The sequence below is a fragment of the Nilaparvata lugens genome, chromosome X (genome assembly GCF_014356525.2).
Source record: "Nilaparvata lugens isolate BPH chromosome X, ASM1435652v1, whole genome shotgun sequence".
Lineage (NCBI taxonomy): Eukaryota > Metazoa > Arthropoda > Insecta > Hemiptera > Delphacidae > Nilaparvata > Nilaparvata lugens.
In genome coordinates, this window is record NC_052518.1 from 66,759,339 (window position 1) to 66,779,682 (window position 20,344).

Genomic DNA, 20,344 nt, shown 5'->3' on the forward strand with positions numbered 1-20,344 from the left:
TTCATCTGTAGAACAACTGTTTTGACGACTTTTGAATAATATAATCGAATTTCACAATATTTACACAAAGGAAAAAGTACTCTGAAAACAATTATAATATATACACATATACAGTAGTCTGATCGTAGTTTCAAATAATTATGTTGCTGCCAATCGTCATAATGTTATTCCCCTAAATTATTCTCCTTTAAGAATGGGGCTTAGGCCTACGTTCAATGAGAAAGGAAAGTTGTGTGAGTGTACCACAGATTGTTGAAGGGCGAATTCTCGCCCATAGCTGCATGCCTCGCCCGAGGCAATAATTAATGCTCATGAGCACACCCTTCTGCAATACGGCCCATATTCATTTTATAATTTATTTTTGCATTCAGGTGGAAAAAATTCTATATTTGATTATAATTTATATGCTGAGGACAATTTTTTTTTATAATTATTCTCACAAATATATTTCATCCTATTCTTTTACATTCCACCTAAAACACAATGGCAGTTGTTTTATCAAAATTCATACCCACCATCCATCACCACCATCATGAAAACAAGTTGGTATTGGAATGGCTAAGGTTAGGCTGGAATGTAATTTTTCATTGAAAAAGTTATATTCTTACTAGATTGAAGCGTTATAATTCTGAAGTAATATCTATATATATATATATTCCTCAATTATTGTTATCGATGTAACTGAATATCAATTCTGGTTCTGTATGTAATAATGGATGAAAAAAAACATGATTGCGATTCGGTAGCAGTAAAAACTGAACCTTCTAGTTCTGAACAAATCAAAAACAATGAAGAACCTCACGAATTCCACAGAAGGTAAGCATAAATTTGGATTTATCAAGATTTCTTATATATTCAGATATCGCATGTGAAGTTTTATAACCTATACAAAACTTGGCGTTGGCAGCTGAGCCGAACGTTTACAGCGTATCATTGTTGTCGAGTTAATTTAGAAAATCATACTGTACCATTGATTGGATAAAAAATCATGACTCATGACTGGAATTCCATTCCAATTTAGTAGTATGCTGTGTTAAGTAGTCTTGGGTACCTCACTCTAATTTGTCTTATAGGCTATAAATGAGGCCTAAGTTATGTTCACTTGTGTATCCTAGTCTTGGGCCTATCATTCAATTTCAATGTCACAAATTACCGTATTCCTGTTACTCATTTTTAACATGAGCCACCTAATAGTACCTACCTAGCTGTCTCATGAATTTCCATCAGTTTATCTTTTAAGCTCAACCAAGATTCCAGCATATATCAAGATTTGCCTACTATTATGCTCTGTTTGTGTTGCAAATGAAGGGCGAGTCCAGTTATTTCAAATTAGACATACTAATCAATCTTACCTTATAATATCCTATAATCTATTTTGTGTTGCTTAAGAAGTTGTCCGTCGATAACACTCCTTATTTATCTTTTTATTGTTGCTACGTAGGCTATTGGCAGATTGGTACAGATAAATTACAGTAGTTATTAGGTTACCTGTACTGTTGATCCTTCCTAGACACATGTCTATGTGTCTTCAGGGGATCAACTTATCCAAAGATAAGACAGTGTCATAAAGATGACAAAGTATAGGCCTGTGGATTTGTACACACATTTTTCCTCACTTTTAATTTAATAAACCTATAGTTATGTATTTATTTATACATAGATACATACAATATCATTATCAACTATAAATGATTGGGAAAGGAACAACAGGCTTAAAATCCAAAACTGTTCCTTTCCCAAATTTAGATAGAAATTGTCCGAAAATAGGTTATGTTTACACTTCATGATTTTTGTCCAATTTTGTGTCCAGTTATCCCAAAGTTCTCAAATTTATGGGATTCAAGTGTCATTTATCTAATTGTTTATTTTTATTCAATTATTCATTTTATTATTGAGTTATCGATTGATGATTAATTTTAGCCTACATCTTGTGTGACCGGACTCCCCACATGTTTTTCGCTTAGTTTAGTTTCGTTTTGTTCTATTTCGTCAATAAGCACTACATTATTAAGCAATGCTTCGTAGTATCTGATATGTCAGGGATTCAAGATATGAATCTGCGTATATTACAGTAAAAACTTGATAATTCAGACCTCTATAATTCGTGGTGGAAGATCGGTCCCTTGAAAAAACCTCTATAATTCATAATAAAGCAATGTATCATTCATAGTAAAATCGAGCGCTGGCTTATCGTCGACCTCTATAATTCGTAGTTTTGTATACGAGTTATCTCTATGATTCGTACTTTCTAGATTATTCCATACACCATGGAAGGGGAAAATAATTACAATGTACTATGATATCGCTAACTAATTCTCCAGACATGATTTCATCAACCGGAAACTACAAAAACTGCCAGACGAAATTATTGTCTATTGACAAATTATTCGGTTCAATCCAGTACAGTATTCCACGTCAGTATGAAGAATTCGTTAATCAGTATTTTTGTGAGTGTTAGTTACGTTATGCACTAGGTAACAGAAATGAATACCATACGATCAAAAATTTGAAATCAAACAGAAAAATTGATTTGATTTAATATTCAAAAACCTGTCTATAATTATTGTAAACATTTGTCATTCACAATTTTTAATATATGGCAATATTCTTAGAAAATTACAAATTTAAAGGTTATTACTATTTTCCATTTTTGTCCATTATGTTTGTGATTGCTCATCAATTATTCAGCATTCTATAATTCGAATGCTCGCTTCGCTTGCCTCATCTTCCAAGACAAGGGGCTTCGCCCCCTGGACCCCCGGCTGGATCATCCAGAAATAGAATCAGCATTTTCCATTTGAGCTTGCAACCTTTCGTGAAAAAGTCAGAGACTTTCAGGCTCGTTTCGATCACCAGGTTTTTTTTAATTATGTAGCGCTACGGATTGCAAAAATCTTCATTTTAGTCTAAATTAATAAATATTCAGTTATTTCTTAATGAGAGACTTGATTAGGAATCATGAGAATTATTGTATTCCAGTCTAATATTTCTTTGTAATTTGAATTATGTGGAGAACCTAGGAAACATTCATATCCAATCATCTTAAGTAAATTCATACTTGAGAAATAAAGAAAAAAAAACAATGGAAAACTTGAGGAAAAAGACCCTAATTTAGCATCACCATTTCATAAGCTAAAAATGTGTACACTTTACTGTTTATACTTCCAAGTTCATTTGTTCCTGAAAAATTGAATTCATATGTGTTTTTTTACTTCCCCAAAATATAATACTGTATTGGATTATCAACGTTACATAAACCAACACCATATTCTGAAACCATCTTTATCTGAATGTCTCTGATCTTCAATATTTGAAATTCATACTATCACCTCAATGAAGAATTTAATTTAACTGGATTCCCACACAACAATGACAGATCAAATTAATGGCTTATCAATGACTCATCCGACGCAGGGCCAACTCAGTGCTGTCAGTAGGCCTACTATTTGCACTGCCGTACTGACAAACCAACGAAAGTCCTCGACGATATTTTTGTGAAATCACTAACGTATCTGCATGAAATTGGGGTTAGATTTTCTATTTACTTCGGTGTAGGTTTACCGGTTGTGAGTGGACTGAAAATAACTGAACTTTTCTTATTTATAACTTACTAAAAAAATTAAACAATAGAAGAATCTAAATAAATGGCTGATTCTAAATATCGGCTCAGCACTGGTAAACAGTGGATGCTAAAAACATTGAGTTGACTGTTGAGTTAGACTTGAAGTCACTGTCAGACAACGATCACGATCAGTAGAACACTTTTCGGTTACTGCTACATTCACAGTACCATTGTGTGGGAATCTAGCTTTATCGAGATAATTTTCTTGTTGTGGAAGTTGAGCTTGCCTCTTAGGCAACTCAGCCTACCTTAGGCTTACTAACCTACTATTTATTTCAAGTAATTCATTTATTGTTCAAGATTCCACTATGATATTATTGAATACATTGTATTTTACGTGTCTTAGATTTGTCAAGTGCTAACTATTTAATTGTTTATTATTTATTACAGGAATGGTCATGAAGGAAACCATGAGACACAACTCCAGGTATTGAAAAAATCATGCAAATGAAATAGGCTATAGTCGATTATTATAAATATTGGTTATGAAAAATTGATATGTCAAATAATTAGTGTTATAATAATAATTTTTCAAATTTTAATTAAATAATAGAGCATCTTCAGTTATCTGGATGAAATTAGACCAGATCTATTCTGGATATTGAAAAATCTAGATGATTGGAAATTAAAAATTTTCTCACATTTAGAACACTAACCGAAACGAAGGTACAAACACATCGATTTTTTTATAAATTCTATTGGATTAAACAGATTATGTGAAACAGGTGATGTTTGTCAATTTCCGTTTAATCCAATAGAATTCATAAGGACGGCAAAAAATCGTACGTCCAAAAATCGATGTATGTGTAACTGGCTTTATTAATATACTTTTGCTTCAACTGCTTCCCATCATTGCTCCACTCTGAATCAATTTATATCAATAAGCCTTTTCTATTTATGGCTTTTATGTAACCAGCATTTTCTTGATGCCATTTCAGGCATTACAATGTTGTTTGCGCAAGTTTATTAGTTCTTTTGAAAAGTAGTGAAATTAAATTACTTTGTTTTCTACCACAACGTGGTATCTATAACAAGGCTGATTGTCTCCCTACTATAGTATATTCCATATTCCTCATCTTCCTGCTTTAAGTTGCTGTCATTGCCTTGTAAAACGCATGCTGCTGCAATAACAAGCAAAAGTAGTGTCGAACCATGAATCTTCCCTATTTTCGTAAGCTTGTTTCTGAAATGATAAAGATACATGAAACTAACTTTTATTGATGGATAGCCTACTTGATAACATGTCATTTTAGATTACAGTTTTTCAAAATTGACATTTCTTATATGTCCGTTTTTTGACTTATTGGCCTAGGCTTTTTCAGAATTTCTCCTTGGTTTTGTGTGTCATTTCTCTTTGAACGTCACCAGACTTATCAACTTGTGATCTGTGCCTAATATTTTCACCAAAAACATAAAATCAAATCGCCAAAATATACAATTTTCCAAATTAAACTATTCTTATGAATAGTTTTTGACTTCAAAAACAGCTACCATTGAACTTATATTTCAATTTCATTGACATTTTCCTCTGTTCAGAACTTTGTTCCTTGACTAGAATTCTAGAATAATCATATTTCTATTTTGCTTTTATCCTATTTCACTAGCATAAGCTTGATCAGCAATAACTTCCCCCGCCTGCCAACGTTCATCACTATTGGACCTTTGACCTTACCACCACCACCCCAATACGAAGTCGCCGCCACTGATTGTGATTGTTCACTTTGAGTCCTCTTCCCCCACCCTGCAAATGGCAACCATTAATGAAGAAATGACACATAAACCTGTGAAAAGTGCCTCAGTGTCTCAAAATTAGGGGGCATAATTCAACAGATGTCATTATTCGAAAGTTTTCGAATTTTTTTATCCACATTTTAAAATTAGCGAGATTCTATTACCGAGGTTGAGTGGTAGAAAGGAGCCGCCTAATAAAGAATGTTTTCATTTCATTTTTTCATTGCCGGACTTTGTAGAACAGTGCAATCCACTAGAAAAAGCCATAAGTAAGAGGCTAAGTTGAATACAACGAATCGAAATTATCACAAAAATATTCAATCTTTAAAAATTTAGATAGGGTTCAGTGACAAAAAGAAAGGTTGAAATTGCAGCAGCCGACTTTTTCTTGTGACAATCATCTATGTCGGTTGCTATAACATTATTAATTAGTAATCTCTGGTAAACTGGAAGCTTTGAATATTGAAACATTGAATAGCATACCATATTTTTCAACATATAGCTCTGTTTAGTAGTTAGTTTACCTATCAAGGTTTACCTGCCACCTGCCACTATTAGAAACTAAAAGTCTCGACTAACTCAACAAGTTGAAATTTCGATCGCTGAATAGATAAATGAATGGTAAATATTTATCTTGTTTATAAATAAAATGTTCAAATATACCAATCTGTCCGTCTATGTTATTACTAATAGTCTATTAATATTTTCATGCGTTTTTCCACAGTTGTTATCAGACACTGCCCTTCGAGGTGTTTCATTTGAAACTCTCGGTCAGATGATGGTTCAACAAGGCTGTTCTCAGCTAGGCATCCAGCCTCCTGCCGGATATCACCAAGCTGATTATGCAGAGCCGGTTTGCGAGATCGGAGCATTCAACAATGGCGCAAGTGCTAGTGCCAGTGTTCCACCCCCAACAGCTAACCCTACAGATAACAAACAAGCAATGCATCAAAATATTATTGTCTACGCGAATGACGAACCAAGCATGCATGAGGTGCCCTGCAATCTCTGCAACGTTACTTTCAGTAATACGTTTGCTTTGTTAAACCACACACGTATATCACATCGAGTATTGAAATGTGATGATACATACCAGAATATGATAAGTGTTAGAGCTTCAAGTATTTGCCGTGAGTTTAATGAGGCTAAAACAGGTGCGGTAAGCTCAGCAAATACCAGAGATGTGCCATCAACCGTCGACGAAAGTGCAGTGAAGGCCATGACTAGTCCACAAATGATTACTCATGGAGTTCTCCATCCAATCAATCACCATCAAAACACCAACACTCTGCATCATCATCATCATCATCATCATCAACAACAACAACAACAACAACAACAACAGCAGGTACCACAGCAGCAGCAGCAGCAACAGCAATCAAGTCCTCTTCAAGTACCACGTAATAATGTTCATCAAAACCAGTCACAGACATCACAACCTGTTGAAATTTCCACCACTGTTGCTTCGATTGTATCATCTCTAGCCGCAACTAATCAACCAGCAAACTCAACAAACAAGTATGGTGTGAGAATGTGCGATAAAAGCCAGAATACTGTGTCCGTGGCTAGTGTAATAGCATGCAGCCATGTGTGTACGGTCTGTAATAAAGCATTCAACAAACCCTCAGACTTAGTTCGACATAGTATTGTGCACACAGAAGAACGTCCTTTTACTTGCGACATTTGCAGTTCAAGTTTCAGAAACTCTAGCAATCTTAGAATGCATCTACTGACCCATTCTGATACAAAGCCTCACCCATGCACAGTTTGTGAAAAATCATTCCGTCGGCTCTCAGATTTGGAGCGGCATACTTGTTTACATACGGGGGCACGGCCGTTTGGCTGTACAATTTGTGGCATGGCATTCACAACGAACTATAACCTTAAGATACATTCAATGAAGCACACTGGGTCATTACCATACCCATGCACTCAGTGTGACAAGTCGTTCAGTAAGCCTTCAGAACTGCAGCGTCATCTAGTGATTCATACTGGAGAAAGGCCGTTCTCTTGTCCGCAGTGTGGAATGGCCTTTTCCAATTCGAGTAACTTGAGAAATCACATGATCACTCACACAGGTCGCAGGCCGTACCCTTGCTCTATGTGTGACAAGGCTTTTACTCGCCCATCTGATGTAAAACGACATGTGTTGATACACACAGGTGCTCGTCCTTTTGCATGCCAAATTTGTGGACTAGCTTTTGCAGATTCATCAAATCTCAAAAAGCATACATTAACCCATACAAAGAACAATAAAGGCTTCAATCAGGGTGTGCCATCGAACAATGTTCCAGCTGTTGGAGTTCAGTGTAATATATGTAGTGTGGTGCTGCAGAATCTGAATGAATTGAACAATCATCTAATAGCGGCACACAGTAATGCTGGATCAGATATAGTGTCGAACAACCGAGGTGGTGGCAATAACAGTGGTACAAAAGAGACTGATGGAAGTGGCACGTACCAAGTTGTTGTAAAGACGCTGATGAAGCCGATGCAGTATGAGTGTGCTGTGTGTGGAGTGCGCTTCGTGCATGCCATTCACTTACAGGAACACTCCTTGACTCACGATCGTGAACACTCATTTCAGTGTGAAATATGTGACAAAAGTTTTGCGCAAGAGACATTTCTTCAGCAACATCTTCTGACACACACCGAAGCGCGGCCTTTCGAATGTCCGGAATGCTACAAATGCTTCAAGAGTTCTTCGCACCTCAAAAATCACGTGGCCATCCATTCAGGTGTGAAACCGTACACTTGTGAAACTTGCAACAAATCTTTTCTGAAACAGGCTTCGTTGCGGCGTCACCAGGCGACGCACGCGCGCGGCAATCGTATTCCTTGTGCCGTTTGTGGAAAGACCTTCCTGAACATGGAATATCTCCGAAAACATACTGTCACTCATACAAACGTCGTAGTAACTCAATGATTGTAAGCAATGTCTTCTTTGCAATTGGACTGTACATACATTCAAGCCAAAATATTTCTTTCATGAGAATCCATCTTCTTTTTCTCTTGTCATATCGTTATATAAAATTCTTACTGAAAATAAAAAACGATATTACACATTTATAGCTTTTGACTCCACCAGAAGTCTGATGAAGCCAAACAGCAACATAAATTTCAAAATTTTCGTTTCATTACAAAGAACTTATTTTATTTTAATTATTTTAGTTATAAAAGATTGAGACTCATGAAACGCGAAAAAGACTAATTGATTTCCGAAAAAGACTACACTATTTCCAACAACTTATAGTGCAGGTTTCCTAGATGTTTTTATTTCACTTACACAACGCTAACCACTAACCAGATATCACTAGTGATTTTGACTCTCGCTAGTGAGTTGTGCTTGGTTGAAAACAAATGGTTTACAATGAACTAAGTTGTGATAATTACCTCTTAAAACAGACTAATCAATGAAAATTGAATTTGGCGAGTCTTATTCCTCGAAGACAGAGAAAACAAAATTTAGTAGAGTATGTGCTATTATTTTGTGCTTCATAGATTTTTATAAGTGAAATCAAGTGAAGTCGCTTTACAATTCCATTCATTTAATCCATATTTTACTATACTGACTCCTAGAAAATGGTTTCATATATATTATCAAGTAAATCAATTCAGATATTGTAATAATTTATGTCATGAAATAATCCCTAATATTTTTATTTGGAAATGTTTTGTTAGAGAGATGAGAATTTCGTAATTTACCAGTACATAGTGATATGTATAATCAGACAGCTTGTTTCGATCTCTTATAGGTAGGTGTGTGCACACGGAGAACGGAGAACTCTCTTAAGTGGATACATATATTTATACATATACAGAGGCTGGTGAAAATTATGGAGACAGCTCAATATTTCTTTTACAAGGTGATTTTGTGGATAGGTCTGATTGGGGATCCTATTCGAATTAGAAAAACCACTTTTTTGCCGCTTCAAATTCATGAGCCGACATTTTGGATCCAACTTAATTTTTTTAAATGGGAAGGTAGTCACATGATACACGATTTAGATACAGAATTTCAAGAAAAAATTATTGGTGAAAACCGCAAATCGATATCTCAAACCGTTTCAGAGTTATTCACATTCAAAGACTAATAAATCATACAATAATAATATAAATGAGTACATTGAAAATCTGAAAAAAAATCGACACTATCAAATTTCACTTTCTTAAGTGTAAGTAAACACTTATAGTAACATTACAGTTGTGTTGTGTTTTCACTCATAGTATATCATCTACTCACATGTCTTACATTTTGAACGGAAAAGTTTTGATCAATGTACTCATTTATTTCATTTTTGTATGATTTATCAATATCTTTAAATGTGAATAACTCACAATGAAATGTGTGTGATTTTCGCAATTTATTTTCTCTTGAAAATCTGTATTGAAATCATGTATCCTATTCCCACATTTGAAAGTGATCATAGCAAATAATAATTCCAACTTGTTTTTCCAATTGTGCTTTTGGCGACACTGGAGTAGAAATTATGTTGTAGATTGATGTGTCCATTTTCGGGCGACGTTGGCACATTACTTCTTTTCTTCATAGAATGCTGGCGATAGTAATCATCAACGGTAATAATAATAATAATATCGAGTGACCTGGCTGGCTCAGGTCTGGTGTCAGAGTTTTCAGGTAGCAACTGATCAATTTCAGGGCCTCTGACATGACCTAACGACTGCTTTTTAGGCAGCCGGGACCGACGGCTTAACGTGTCCATCCGAAACACGGGAGTGGTCCGAGATAAATATCAACGGTAATAATTCTATTGCTGATAAAATGAAGTCAGCTATAAAATTTCAAATAATTTTAATAGCTAAAAAAAACTTGAAAGTTTACACTGCTTGATAATTGTAAAAAAATATAAACTTACTAATAATCTATACAGATACAAAACTAGTTTTTATACTAATATGTAATCATCCATAATTGTTGTCGTTGTTCTTATAAAATCTTTTGAAAAGAAAAAATACGAACAACTGGCAATAGTTATACATTTAATACAGTAGGAACAAGTTTTACTTAAATTGAAAAGAGCTTATTAACTCATCTAATCATAGAATTTTTCTTACTACACTTTCTTGTTGGCCGAAAATGACTGATTTCAAGTTGCTGGGACTAACTGCCACTGTCGCTTGGTTGGTGGTTGTCCGGATCAGTTGTGCGTCTTCAGTTCTCTTCCACTGGCCCAGCCTCGACTTACTCTGCTCAGGTTCTGCATTTTCGTTGGGCAAAAGCAGGTCACTGACTGCCGTCGATGAAGAGGCATGTGATTGGGTGCGGTTGAGTTGAGCAGCGTCAGCATTCTTAGACGCGGCTGTTCTTCTCGACTTGGTCCAACTCGGCTCGTCGTGGCCATCTAACTGTGAGCTGGGTCCCCGGCTCAGTGAGCTCTGAGGCAGTTTAGAACAATTCATGGCAAAGTCTAGAAGAGTTTCTGCAGCTTTCGTATCAGAAGCGCTAGAGCTTTCGACCTCTCTATGTCTCCTATTCGAACTTGTTTGTGGATTTGCTTTCAAGGGCTCAGTTCTCTTTCCAACTGATTCATTGACTGCTTCTACGCTTAGAATTAAAGCTTTTTGTTGTGCAGATCTTCTTAACGTATGTAATTTTATTTGCTGCACGTAGGTTTGTTTCTGATGAAGTTCTTCATGATGCATTTTTAGCTCTTGTCGTCGCTTCATCTTTTGAAAATCTTCATTGATCAATTTTTTTCTCCTTTCTTCCTGTGACAATTTCTTTTTTCTATTTCTTCTTCACGGGCAAACTCTCTTCTCTTCGACAGTTCTTATCTATGTTTCTTCTTTGTCAATGAATTATCGTCTTTATTTTGTTCTCGTTGTAGCTGTTTTTCTTTGAAGAGTTTGAATTTCCTCTCATTCTCAATCTGTCGCTGCTTCTCTTCTAGTTCTTTTTTAGTTTCAGTCTCGAAGCCTTCAAGTCTTCCAAATGCTTCTCTAATTTTGTTTATCTTGCAAATTTGTGGACTGAGCACATTCCGGATGGGGTGAGTGATTTTCCTTACTTCCGGTATGACTTCGTTTTCAATCGAATCACTAGTGAGTTTTCTCCGCTTTTTTAGAGGAAGGGTAGGCTACAGTCTTGTTTTTGTATTTTGTAAACTCTGGTAGTTCCTCTATAGAGTCACTATCATTGACGGTACTTCTTGTGTTATCAGTTAGGCTAATATCTTCATCGTCATCATATTTTCTAAACTTGATACCATGCAACAGTTTGTACTGGACTTCCGGTTCTTTATTGGTGTCCGGTCTTGATGGTGGGGGGATTGAGCTGTGCTCGACAAGTATCTTGTTGAAGTTGGCTATGAGAATGGTGAAGTTGTTGCAGCACTGGATGGTGGGACAGCGACTGCGCTGGTGAGCGAACAGGGTGGCTAGGGTGAGTTGAACCGCTGGAACTCTGAACGCCTGACCGCTCTCTGTGTGCACACACTAAGTTGACACTTACAAAATTCGATAATGTCCGTACATCTAGACTGAGCACGAGCCCTTCTAATAGTAAAATTATGTGAATTCAGAAAACCTTGTTCAAATAAGTTGTTAAAGTCTTTGTGGAACAAATGTTTCTTTTTTAATAAAAATAATATTTTGCATTATGATCATTCAATACTCAGCTCTTTTCACGTTTCGTAATAGAAGGATTACGTAATCATCTCAAGTGAAGAGTAAGTAAGTAGACTCTACTTCCGACTAATGAAGCATTTCCACATACCTGAACAGAACCCTCATTTTATAGTTATTTTAAAAACGTAAAACAGTTCATGGCTGTATGTATATCTACAAGACACTATATATTTTTAGAAATACTGATTACAAAGAGTGATCTTGGGAAATGTTGATCGTTTTTAAATTCGTGTAACTAAAGTCATCAAGGAGAGAAAATTGTTGAAAACTGAAGGAAAATATTATAATGTGGAACGTCTTCATACTTGAGATAAATTGATTGTGTTGTCAATTCCACTATATTGAGCGGAATTATCTTTGTTATCAAGATTTATTACTCAGCTTATTTTTTATTTTAATGGAAGAGAATACGTCATGGATAAAATGGATCAGTTCATTGTTCCCCAACCATAAAGTATTCTCAATTCCTCAATTAATTTTAGTAAATTCCGTGACATCACACTCAAAAGGTTTATTATTTTTAAGAAATCTCCAGATTATATATTTTTATAAATTATTATTGGAAAATAAATCTGTTTTCCCCGATAACATTCTATTAGACGATTAGTGATAAGACTTAAACGAATAGGATATTCAAAATATTTATTGATATGTAGTAATCAAATTATCTAGATGATATCGATAGGTAGGGCTTTTTAATTTTTGTGTCATGCAGAACACTTCTTTTGTTTAGAAACCACTATTGAATGAAACATGAAATAGACGTTTCAAATAAATAGCAGATCATAAAAAGATTATTGTACTTAATCCAACAGATACTTTCAATACCGAACATTATATTATTTAGCATCACCAACTGTTCAAAATCTTTTCCCTCTTAACACCTTTTATTGAGGTACACATCTTCCATTTTAGCTTTTTTGGCAGATCGATTTTTCATTTTATTAAACTGATTGATTTTCTGTATTCGGTTGGATGTTTAGGTTAGCCATGTCATTCTTAGTTATAAAAATTCATTTTGTTTGACATGAGGTTACTTATAATTTTAATGACTGTCTTCCCATTTATTCATTATATTCTTTTATTATTTTCCTAATGTACATCTAACAAAAGTTTTTTATACATCGCAGTACTTTACATTAATTAATGTTGTAAAATTAATTTACTCTTTAGTGAGAATCTTGGTTGAATTTACGATCTGTTGTTTCAAAATAGATATAATTTGAAGAATGTTTGTTCAGCCTTTACTATATGTTTATAAGACACCAATAATTTTTATCAGATCCGATAAACTGTCTGACTCTTGATTATTATATTGATGTTTTTTAAGAATTATTATTTTGATTGTCTTTTTTGACATTTAAAATACACTTTGCGGACATGTTTGATACTTCCAATATTGCCTGTTTTCAATTAATTACTTTCTCTTCTACAATCTCATTTTATGATTGTTGCCAATTTTTATTATGTTAATTTTAAACGTTATTCTTCCACAATACGTCACACTTGTCAAACGGATGAATTATACATTGACAACACTTAGGTTGTAGGTTTGTTATTAGTTTAATTTTTAATCTATTAAAGTTTCATAACTGACATCTTGTATTTTGGTTTAGATAAATAACATTTCATTATTTTTTCGAATTCTTCCGAATTGAAATACAATGAAATTAATGCACGATAATCCTTTTTATTTATCTCATCCAATTTCTTCATTTTTTATTTGTAAAGTTACTTAGAACTGAAACGTATAATTCATTCAAACTTTACTTGATGCTTTTAGATTTTCACAATATTGTGCTTTATTCAAGTTCAGTACCTACTCATGTTGAGAAAATTCCCATCGATAAACAAATGCGTTTGAAAATTTTAATTATTTTTGAAGGTAACATGTGTTTCAAGTGATATATTATAACCCTTGCTTTCTGGGAATTTTTGCTCTTCTGGGCATGATAATATTGGTTCTTGTTGGAGTGTTCACACATTGGCACACTGCAATTGTGTCGAGAGTCCTTCAAGAACTAATTCTATCGTTTTCCTAGAAGATCTGCTGCCACAGCAGACCTAAAAGATTAGTTTAACTATTAGAAGATTTACATTGGAAAGCTGGGCTTTAGTAAGTGTGATGATACTTCTGAAAAAGTGTGAAAGTGATCTTTACGGAAATAATAATATACTATTGAATGAAATATGTTTCCAAAGTGATCTATTTAGTAATGATAATAATTACTGTATATCATGAAAACTTTTCCCTCACATCTTCCAACTAATTCAAATTTAATTTACTAAAGAGCTCTTAGGTAGTAAAAATTGCCGTGCTACCAATTTATCCTAAATAGGTTGAATAGCATTTTTCACATTTTAACCTAGAGAAAGTTATCGGCTCCAAAATGGTAAATTCTTGATAAATTATGAATGGATCTATTGCTAATGAATAGGAAATCCAGTTTTCAGAGCAAATCAACTTATAATCTTCATAGGAATTTTGGCAATATACAACACAAATCCACAAAACAATACCTTACAACACTTAAACATATAGCATCATTACAAGCTAAAATACTTATCCATTTATATAGTTGAAAAACAATGGCTATAGGCTTGTAGACACACAAATCAAATTATACAAAATTAGAACACCATAAAACTGTTCAAATCTCAAATTAAAACATTATAAATTTCAATTAAACAGAAAAATATTCAGAGAGCACAAAATTAGAACACCATAGCCAGCCACCATTTTTTAGAGAAGACCTACCAAGATAGCATTTTAGATGAAGCCAAAAACAGTGACGACGCTATGAACACATCATCAATATTAAATTCCAAAAAATTATAAATTACAAGTTTAGAATTTACATTTTACATTTGATCTCAATAGAACTTTATTTCGAAACTGTTATTTTAAATTTATTTATCCTCTATGCTATTTATAATGATCTGTTAACTCTGTTTTGGTGATACCATGGAATGTGCAACACAATTATTTATGATAAATTCTCAGTTAAAAGTTGTCTGCATATCGATTACTCTGATATTTACAATCAAGTTTTATAGATCTCGAATTGAAGATTCGATTTTAATCGAGAAAAAAATGTAATATTACAAATACCACCCTCTTGACATAAAAAATTTCACTGTTTGAGAATTTAAAGAAAATATTACATTGAAACAAATGGAAATTGTTGAAATTAAATTCGAGAACAGTAACAATTTTTTCTATAAAAACATTACATGTCATCCTATAATATTGAAAATTATTATAAAAATTCATCAATAGCATTTGTTATACATTTCCAAACAATATTTCAAAGTATAGAATATCAAAATTACTTTCGATTTAGCTTTATAATTTGAGGAAAATATCTCAACAGAAAGTTTAATACATATAAAGAATAGTTTTTGAAATTGCACACAAATTTAATAGATAGAAAAATTCAATTTTTTATTGCATGAAAATTTAGTATGTTGAACAAAAAAAAATTTTTTTAATGAATTGATGAATTGTTACATTTAATTTTCACATAAAATTTCAATAAATCAAAAAATGTTCATTTCTTTCACTATTGACGCGGTTGATTTTATTGATGCAAATTTTGGAAAACAGTCCGTTAAGGCACTCAGTATGAATTTCAGTTAAGTGTGACTCCAGTGTGATGACATCAGTGTTGGGCTGATCCGGATACTCGTAGTGTTGGGCTGATACTTGTAGTCGACTGATGCATACCAAACTCGATACAGGTGACATCTCAGTTAGCATTGCTCATGCTTGTAGTAGACGGCTGCATACCAAACTCAATACAGGTGACATCTCAGTTAGCATTGCCTCATGCTTGTAGTAGACGGCCGCATACCAAACTCGATACAGAGTCATGTAAATTTTGTATCATATAATTATACAATGTACATTTCAGGCTTGAAATGACAATGTAATTTGTTTTTTGGAAAAGAGATAGACGCTGCATACAGGATTAACTTAGGTGAGGATTAATTTAGGTAAGGTTTGGTTTTTTGATATTTTCAGCTTTCAAGGTTTAGAGTTCTGCATACAGGAATAATTTAGGAGAGGATTTTTTGAATCAATTTCTTTCATGATACTGTGACTGTTATTCTGAATTCAAAGTTGCAAACGTGAACATGGATGGCAATTACCTCCAGGTAATGTGGTAGTGTTGAAGTTTGAGTTACATGGTCAGCAATAGTCATTGGCGTATGCATTGGCGCAGACATTGGTGTAGACATCAGTGTAGATATCGGTGTAGATATTGGCGTTGGCATTGGTGTAGGCATCAGCGTAGATATTGGCGTAGATATTCAATTAATGTATCACACTAGTTCGAAAATCACCCAAGTGTTCTTAACACTCTTCATGGCGTTCACTTGTTGATTTCGAGATTCACATGATAATTATTTTTATGTTAATGTCCATGCTGTACCTGTTATTTTAAAATGCTTATAAACTAAAAGGAAAATTTTGATTAGGCTACCAATACAATCCTAATACACATGAAAATTATTTCCAAGTATATAATCAATATAACAAATGAAATTTCTTGTTAACATCTTATTATACAGTCAGCAATACATAAATTGTGAAATTTCCTCAAACTCTATAGAGATATCAACAGATATAGAGATATTACAAAATTTTAATAAAAAATAATTTCATTTCCATTTATTCACTGTTCAAACAACAAAATTTAATCCATTCTTCAAAATTTAGAACATAAACAAATACATGTTACATAAATTTCATAACACCCTGTATCATTATCAAAATTGTAAAAAACATCAGATCATCACAACAAAAATAATTTCAATAAATTCAGACAATTGGTCTTCTATTCACAATCATTTCATAATATATCTGCATTTCATTATCATTTAGTATAGCATTTCACATTTATGATTTATCATTCAGGGTTTCAAAATTATTTATGTAGATAAATTTTCATTTAATTTTTTGTTCAAATATTGTATAAAAAGCAAAATATTTAATATTATTAATCATTGTTTATCGGATACTATAGTTTATTTCGACTTTTCAATGTTATAAACACAAACTACATTTCATGACAAAACTTTACTATCAATCATTAAACAAATCATTCAAAACATCAATAATATTTTGCTTCAAAGGCAATCAATATTCATAAGTAATCATCTGCATCTATGGCAATCAACATAAGTAATCAACACAAAAATTATTATCTCATTACTGCCTCTCTAAGTCATAACCTCTGTTATTCCTTCTTTAGGCAATAATGGGTTTCCATCTCAAAAAACAATCACATACCAGCAAAATTCTAATCAACAAACCCCACTAAAATTTCTGCATACACTCCAGCATCCATTTCAAACGATAATCAATCATATCAAAATTTATAGAACAAACAGTTTTTTTTTTAATTTAGAAAAAGACATAAATTACAAAAACATTAGAGAAATTTTAACCTTTAACTCATTTCAATTAATAATATGACAAGACGTTTTTATTTAATGAAATCATTATTATTCAAGTTAACTTTCATTTATATTGAACATCTCATTTATATGGCGACACAATTCATTAATACTTTCAAATTTTGAAGTTTTATTATTATAACAAAAGAATTTATACATAAGATTAAATTTCAGCATGTTCTAAATTGAACCATTTATTTTTTAAATAATTTCAGAATTTGAAGACTGTATAATAAGTACAAACCATTTCAAGATTACAATACAAAGACGATCAAGATGGATAATGGGTAAATAAGTTCCCTAAAAAATACAAATAAGAGAAAAAGAAAATTGGGTAAATAGATTTCCTAAATAATACAAGGAAGAGAAAGATTAATCAGAGCCTATCCTACATGTCAGTACTAAACTTTCATAAGGGAGTATATTTAATAAAATATACTACAAATAAAAAAATTGCAAAATGGGTTAAAAGCCCAGAAGAAAACTATAACCTAATTACATATGGCTTATGGCACGATATGCAATGAAAGATGAGAAAATTGGACATAATTTGCTCTGAAAAACCTAGTTACCTAATATGATACCTGACAAAAAATAGACATACTGTAATTAAAATATGTAATATATGATGAAAAAATATACCGCAAGCAAACAATTATTTACACTACAATAGATAGATTTTAGAAAAGTTAAGTTTTATCAACAATTTAAAGATTAGGAAAATAAGCTACTATTTTAACTTCCAAAATTATTTCAGAAAAAATACAAATTTAAATGACTATGGATAAGATTGGTTAAGATATGCATCATAGAAGAAATTTACTGAACATTACACAAAGACAGAAAAGAATCGAAATTTGAAACCAAGAAAAATAGGCTACAGGAAAGAAAAATGACACAATTATGGACTCTTACCATACACTGCGTAGCGATTATGCTATTCTGAATCCCGGCATAACACAGGATTCCTAATCATTGTGTGCTTTCTGATGGTATTTCTTCATCATATATTGATTGACTCTCATAATTTTACCTGTACTTATCTCTTCAAGTTTGAAACACCCTTTATTGAGATCATCTCTTACTATGTAAGGTCCACGATATTTAGGACACAGCTTGGCAGAAAACTTCTTCAGCTTGCTCAACAAAATGTAATTTCGAATTACAACTAGATCATCAACCTTGAATTTCTTAGCAATGTTGGAATGAGAAATATAATTCTCAGTAAGATTCTTAGATAAGTTTGGCTTATATTTTCCAAATCTCAAATCATTTCTAGCAGATGACTGAATGTCGTCTGACCACATTCTAGCAATGAATTTCTCTTTAAATTCTTCAAAGTTATTTACATCAAAACGGATGAAAATCCACCAATCATGATGAGCAAAATTTGAATTAAAATTGTTTTCCAAAATACCTTTAATTTTGATCCAGTTTGTGATTTCATTTCTCTCAAGATACTCGGTCAAGTTTACTAAGAAATGCATTGGATTCTTTTTGTCAATTTGCATTTGGAATTCAAACCTATCGAAATTACTATTGTTACCAGTATGATTACACATTGGTTTTGTTGACATGTTAATTTTATTTATGTTTTTCCTAACCTCAGTTATAGCAGCTGTATTTTCTTGACAATCTATTTTCAAAGAGGATAATACCTTGATTTCCTTGTCTACTTTTTCGTTTAATTCTACAACCTCTTTTTCAACATGCTTAATACTTTCATTATTTTCTACATTGATAGCATTTTGTGTCATATTTTGTTGCTCAACTATGATCTTTTTTTATTTACTCTTTCATTAACCTCATTGACCCTATCAGAAACTTGAATGATTTTGTTTTGCATTGATTTTTCTACATCTAACATTGATATTTCAAGATCATTAGTTTTCTGCTGTAGATGACCTATTTCTTTGTGATTTTTACTTAATGTATCATTTATCTCTTTAATTTTCTGCTTTGTATTAACCTGCTCTAGTCTTATGCTAGCAAATTCTTGCTTCATATCATCAAACCTAGCACTTTGATCTTGTTTCAAATTATCAATCTTAGCATTTTGCTCATCAATCTTACCATTTTGCTCATCAAACCTAGCATTTAGCTCATCAAATTTAGCATTTTGCTCATCAAACCTTTGTGTTAAGGACGCTATATGATTTAGATCATTTTTAGCTCCTACCATACTTGTTTCATTTGATATTTCTACTACTTCCTCATGAATTGTTACATTTGAAACGTTTTTACTTACAGCTACACTATCGTTTGAGTCATTGTTTAAGGTTAGGTCTGAATCTTGAGATTCTTCATCTAAGTTTTGAATGTTTTCACTGAATAAAACTTCATTATTTTTATTGTTCTCCATCTTGCTACTGCGTAAAAAATATTTACTCATTAGAACCTGAACTTTCTCGAACCGAATTCCCACTCAGCAGCATCTCCCATTCACAATCTATCAAGATATCTATCCTACCAACAATTTTTTATAACCAGGGATATATTTTGTAGTTTTGGTCCCACACCAGGGCGTACCATTTGCCGTGCTACCAATTTATCCTAAATAGGTTGAATAGCATTTTTCACATTTTAACCTAAAGAAAGTTATTGGCTCCAAAATGGTAAATTCTTGATAAATTATGAATGGATCTATTGCTAATGAATAGGAAATCCAGTTTTCAGAGCAAATCAACTTATAATCTTCATAGGAATTTTGGCAATATACAACACAAATCCACAAAACAATACCTTACAACACTTAAACATATAGCATCATTACAAGCTAAAATACTTATCCATTTATATAGTTGAAAAACAATGGCTATAGGCTTGTAGACACACAAATCAAATTATACAAAATTAGAACACCATAAAACTGTTCAAATT

General features: G+C 32.8%; 1 protein-coding gene across 1 annotated transcript; it reads left to right on the forward strand.

Annotated features, from left to right (window-relative positions):
* The first annotated feature begins 499 nt into the window (after positions 1 to 499).
* On the forward strand, positions 500 to 13,679 carry LOC111044981 (zinc finger protein 708). Its single transcript, XM_022330266.2, has 3 exons — positions 500 to 816; positions 4,013 to 4,049; positions 6,078 to 13,679. Exons 1-3 carry the CDS (start codon positions 713 to 715, stop codon positions 8,277 to 8,279), a joined length of 2,343 nt encoding a protein of 780 aa, XP_022185958.2. The 5' UTR covers positions 500 to 712; the 3' UTR covers positions 8,280 to 13,679.
* Positions 13,680 to 20,344: the final 6,665 nt, after the last annotated feature.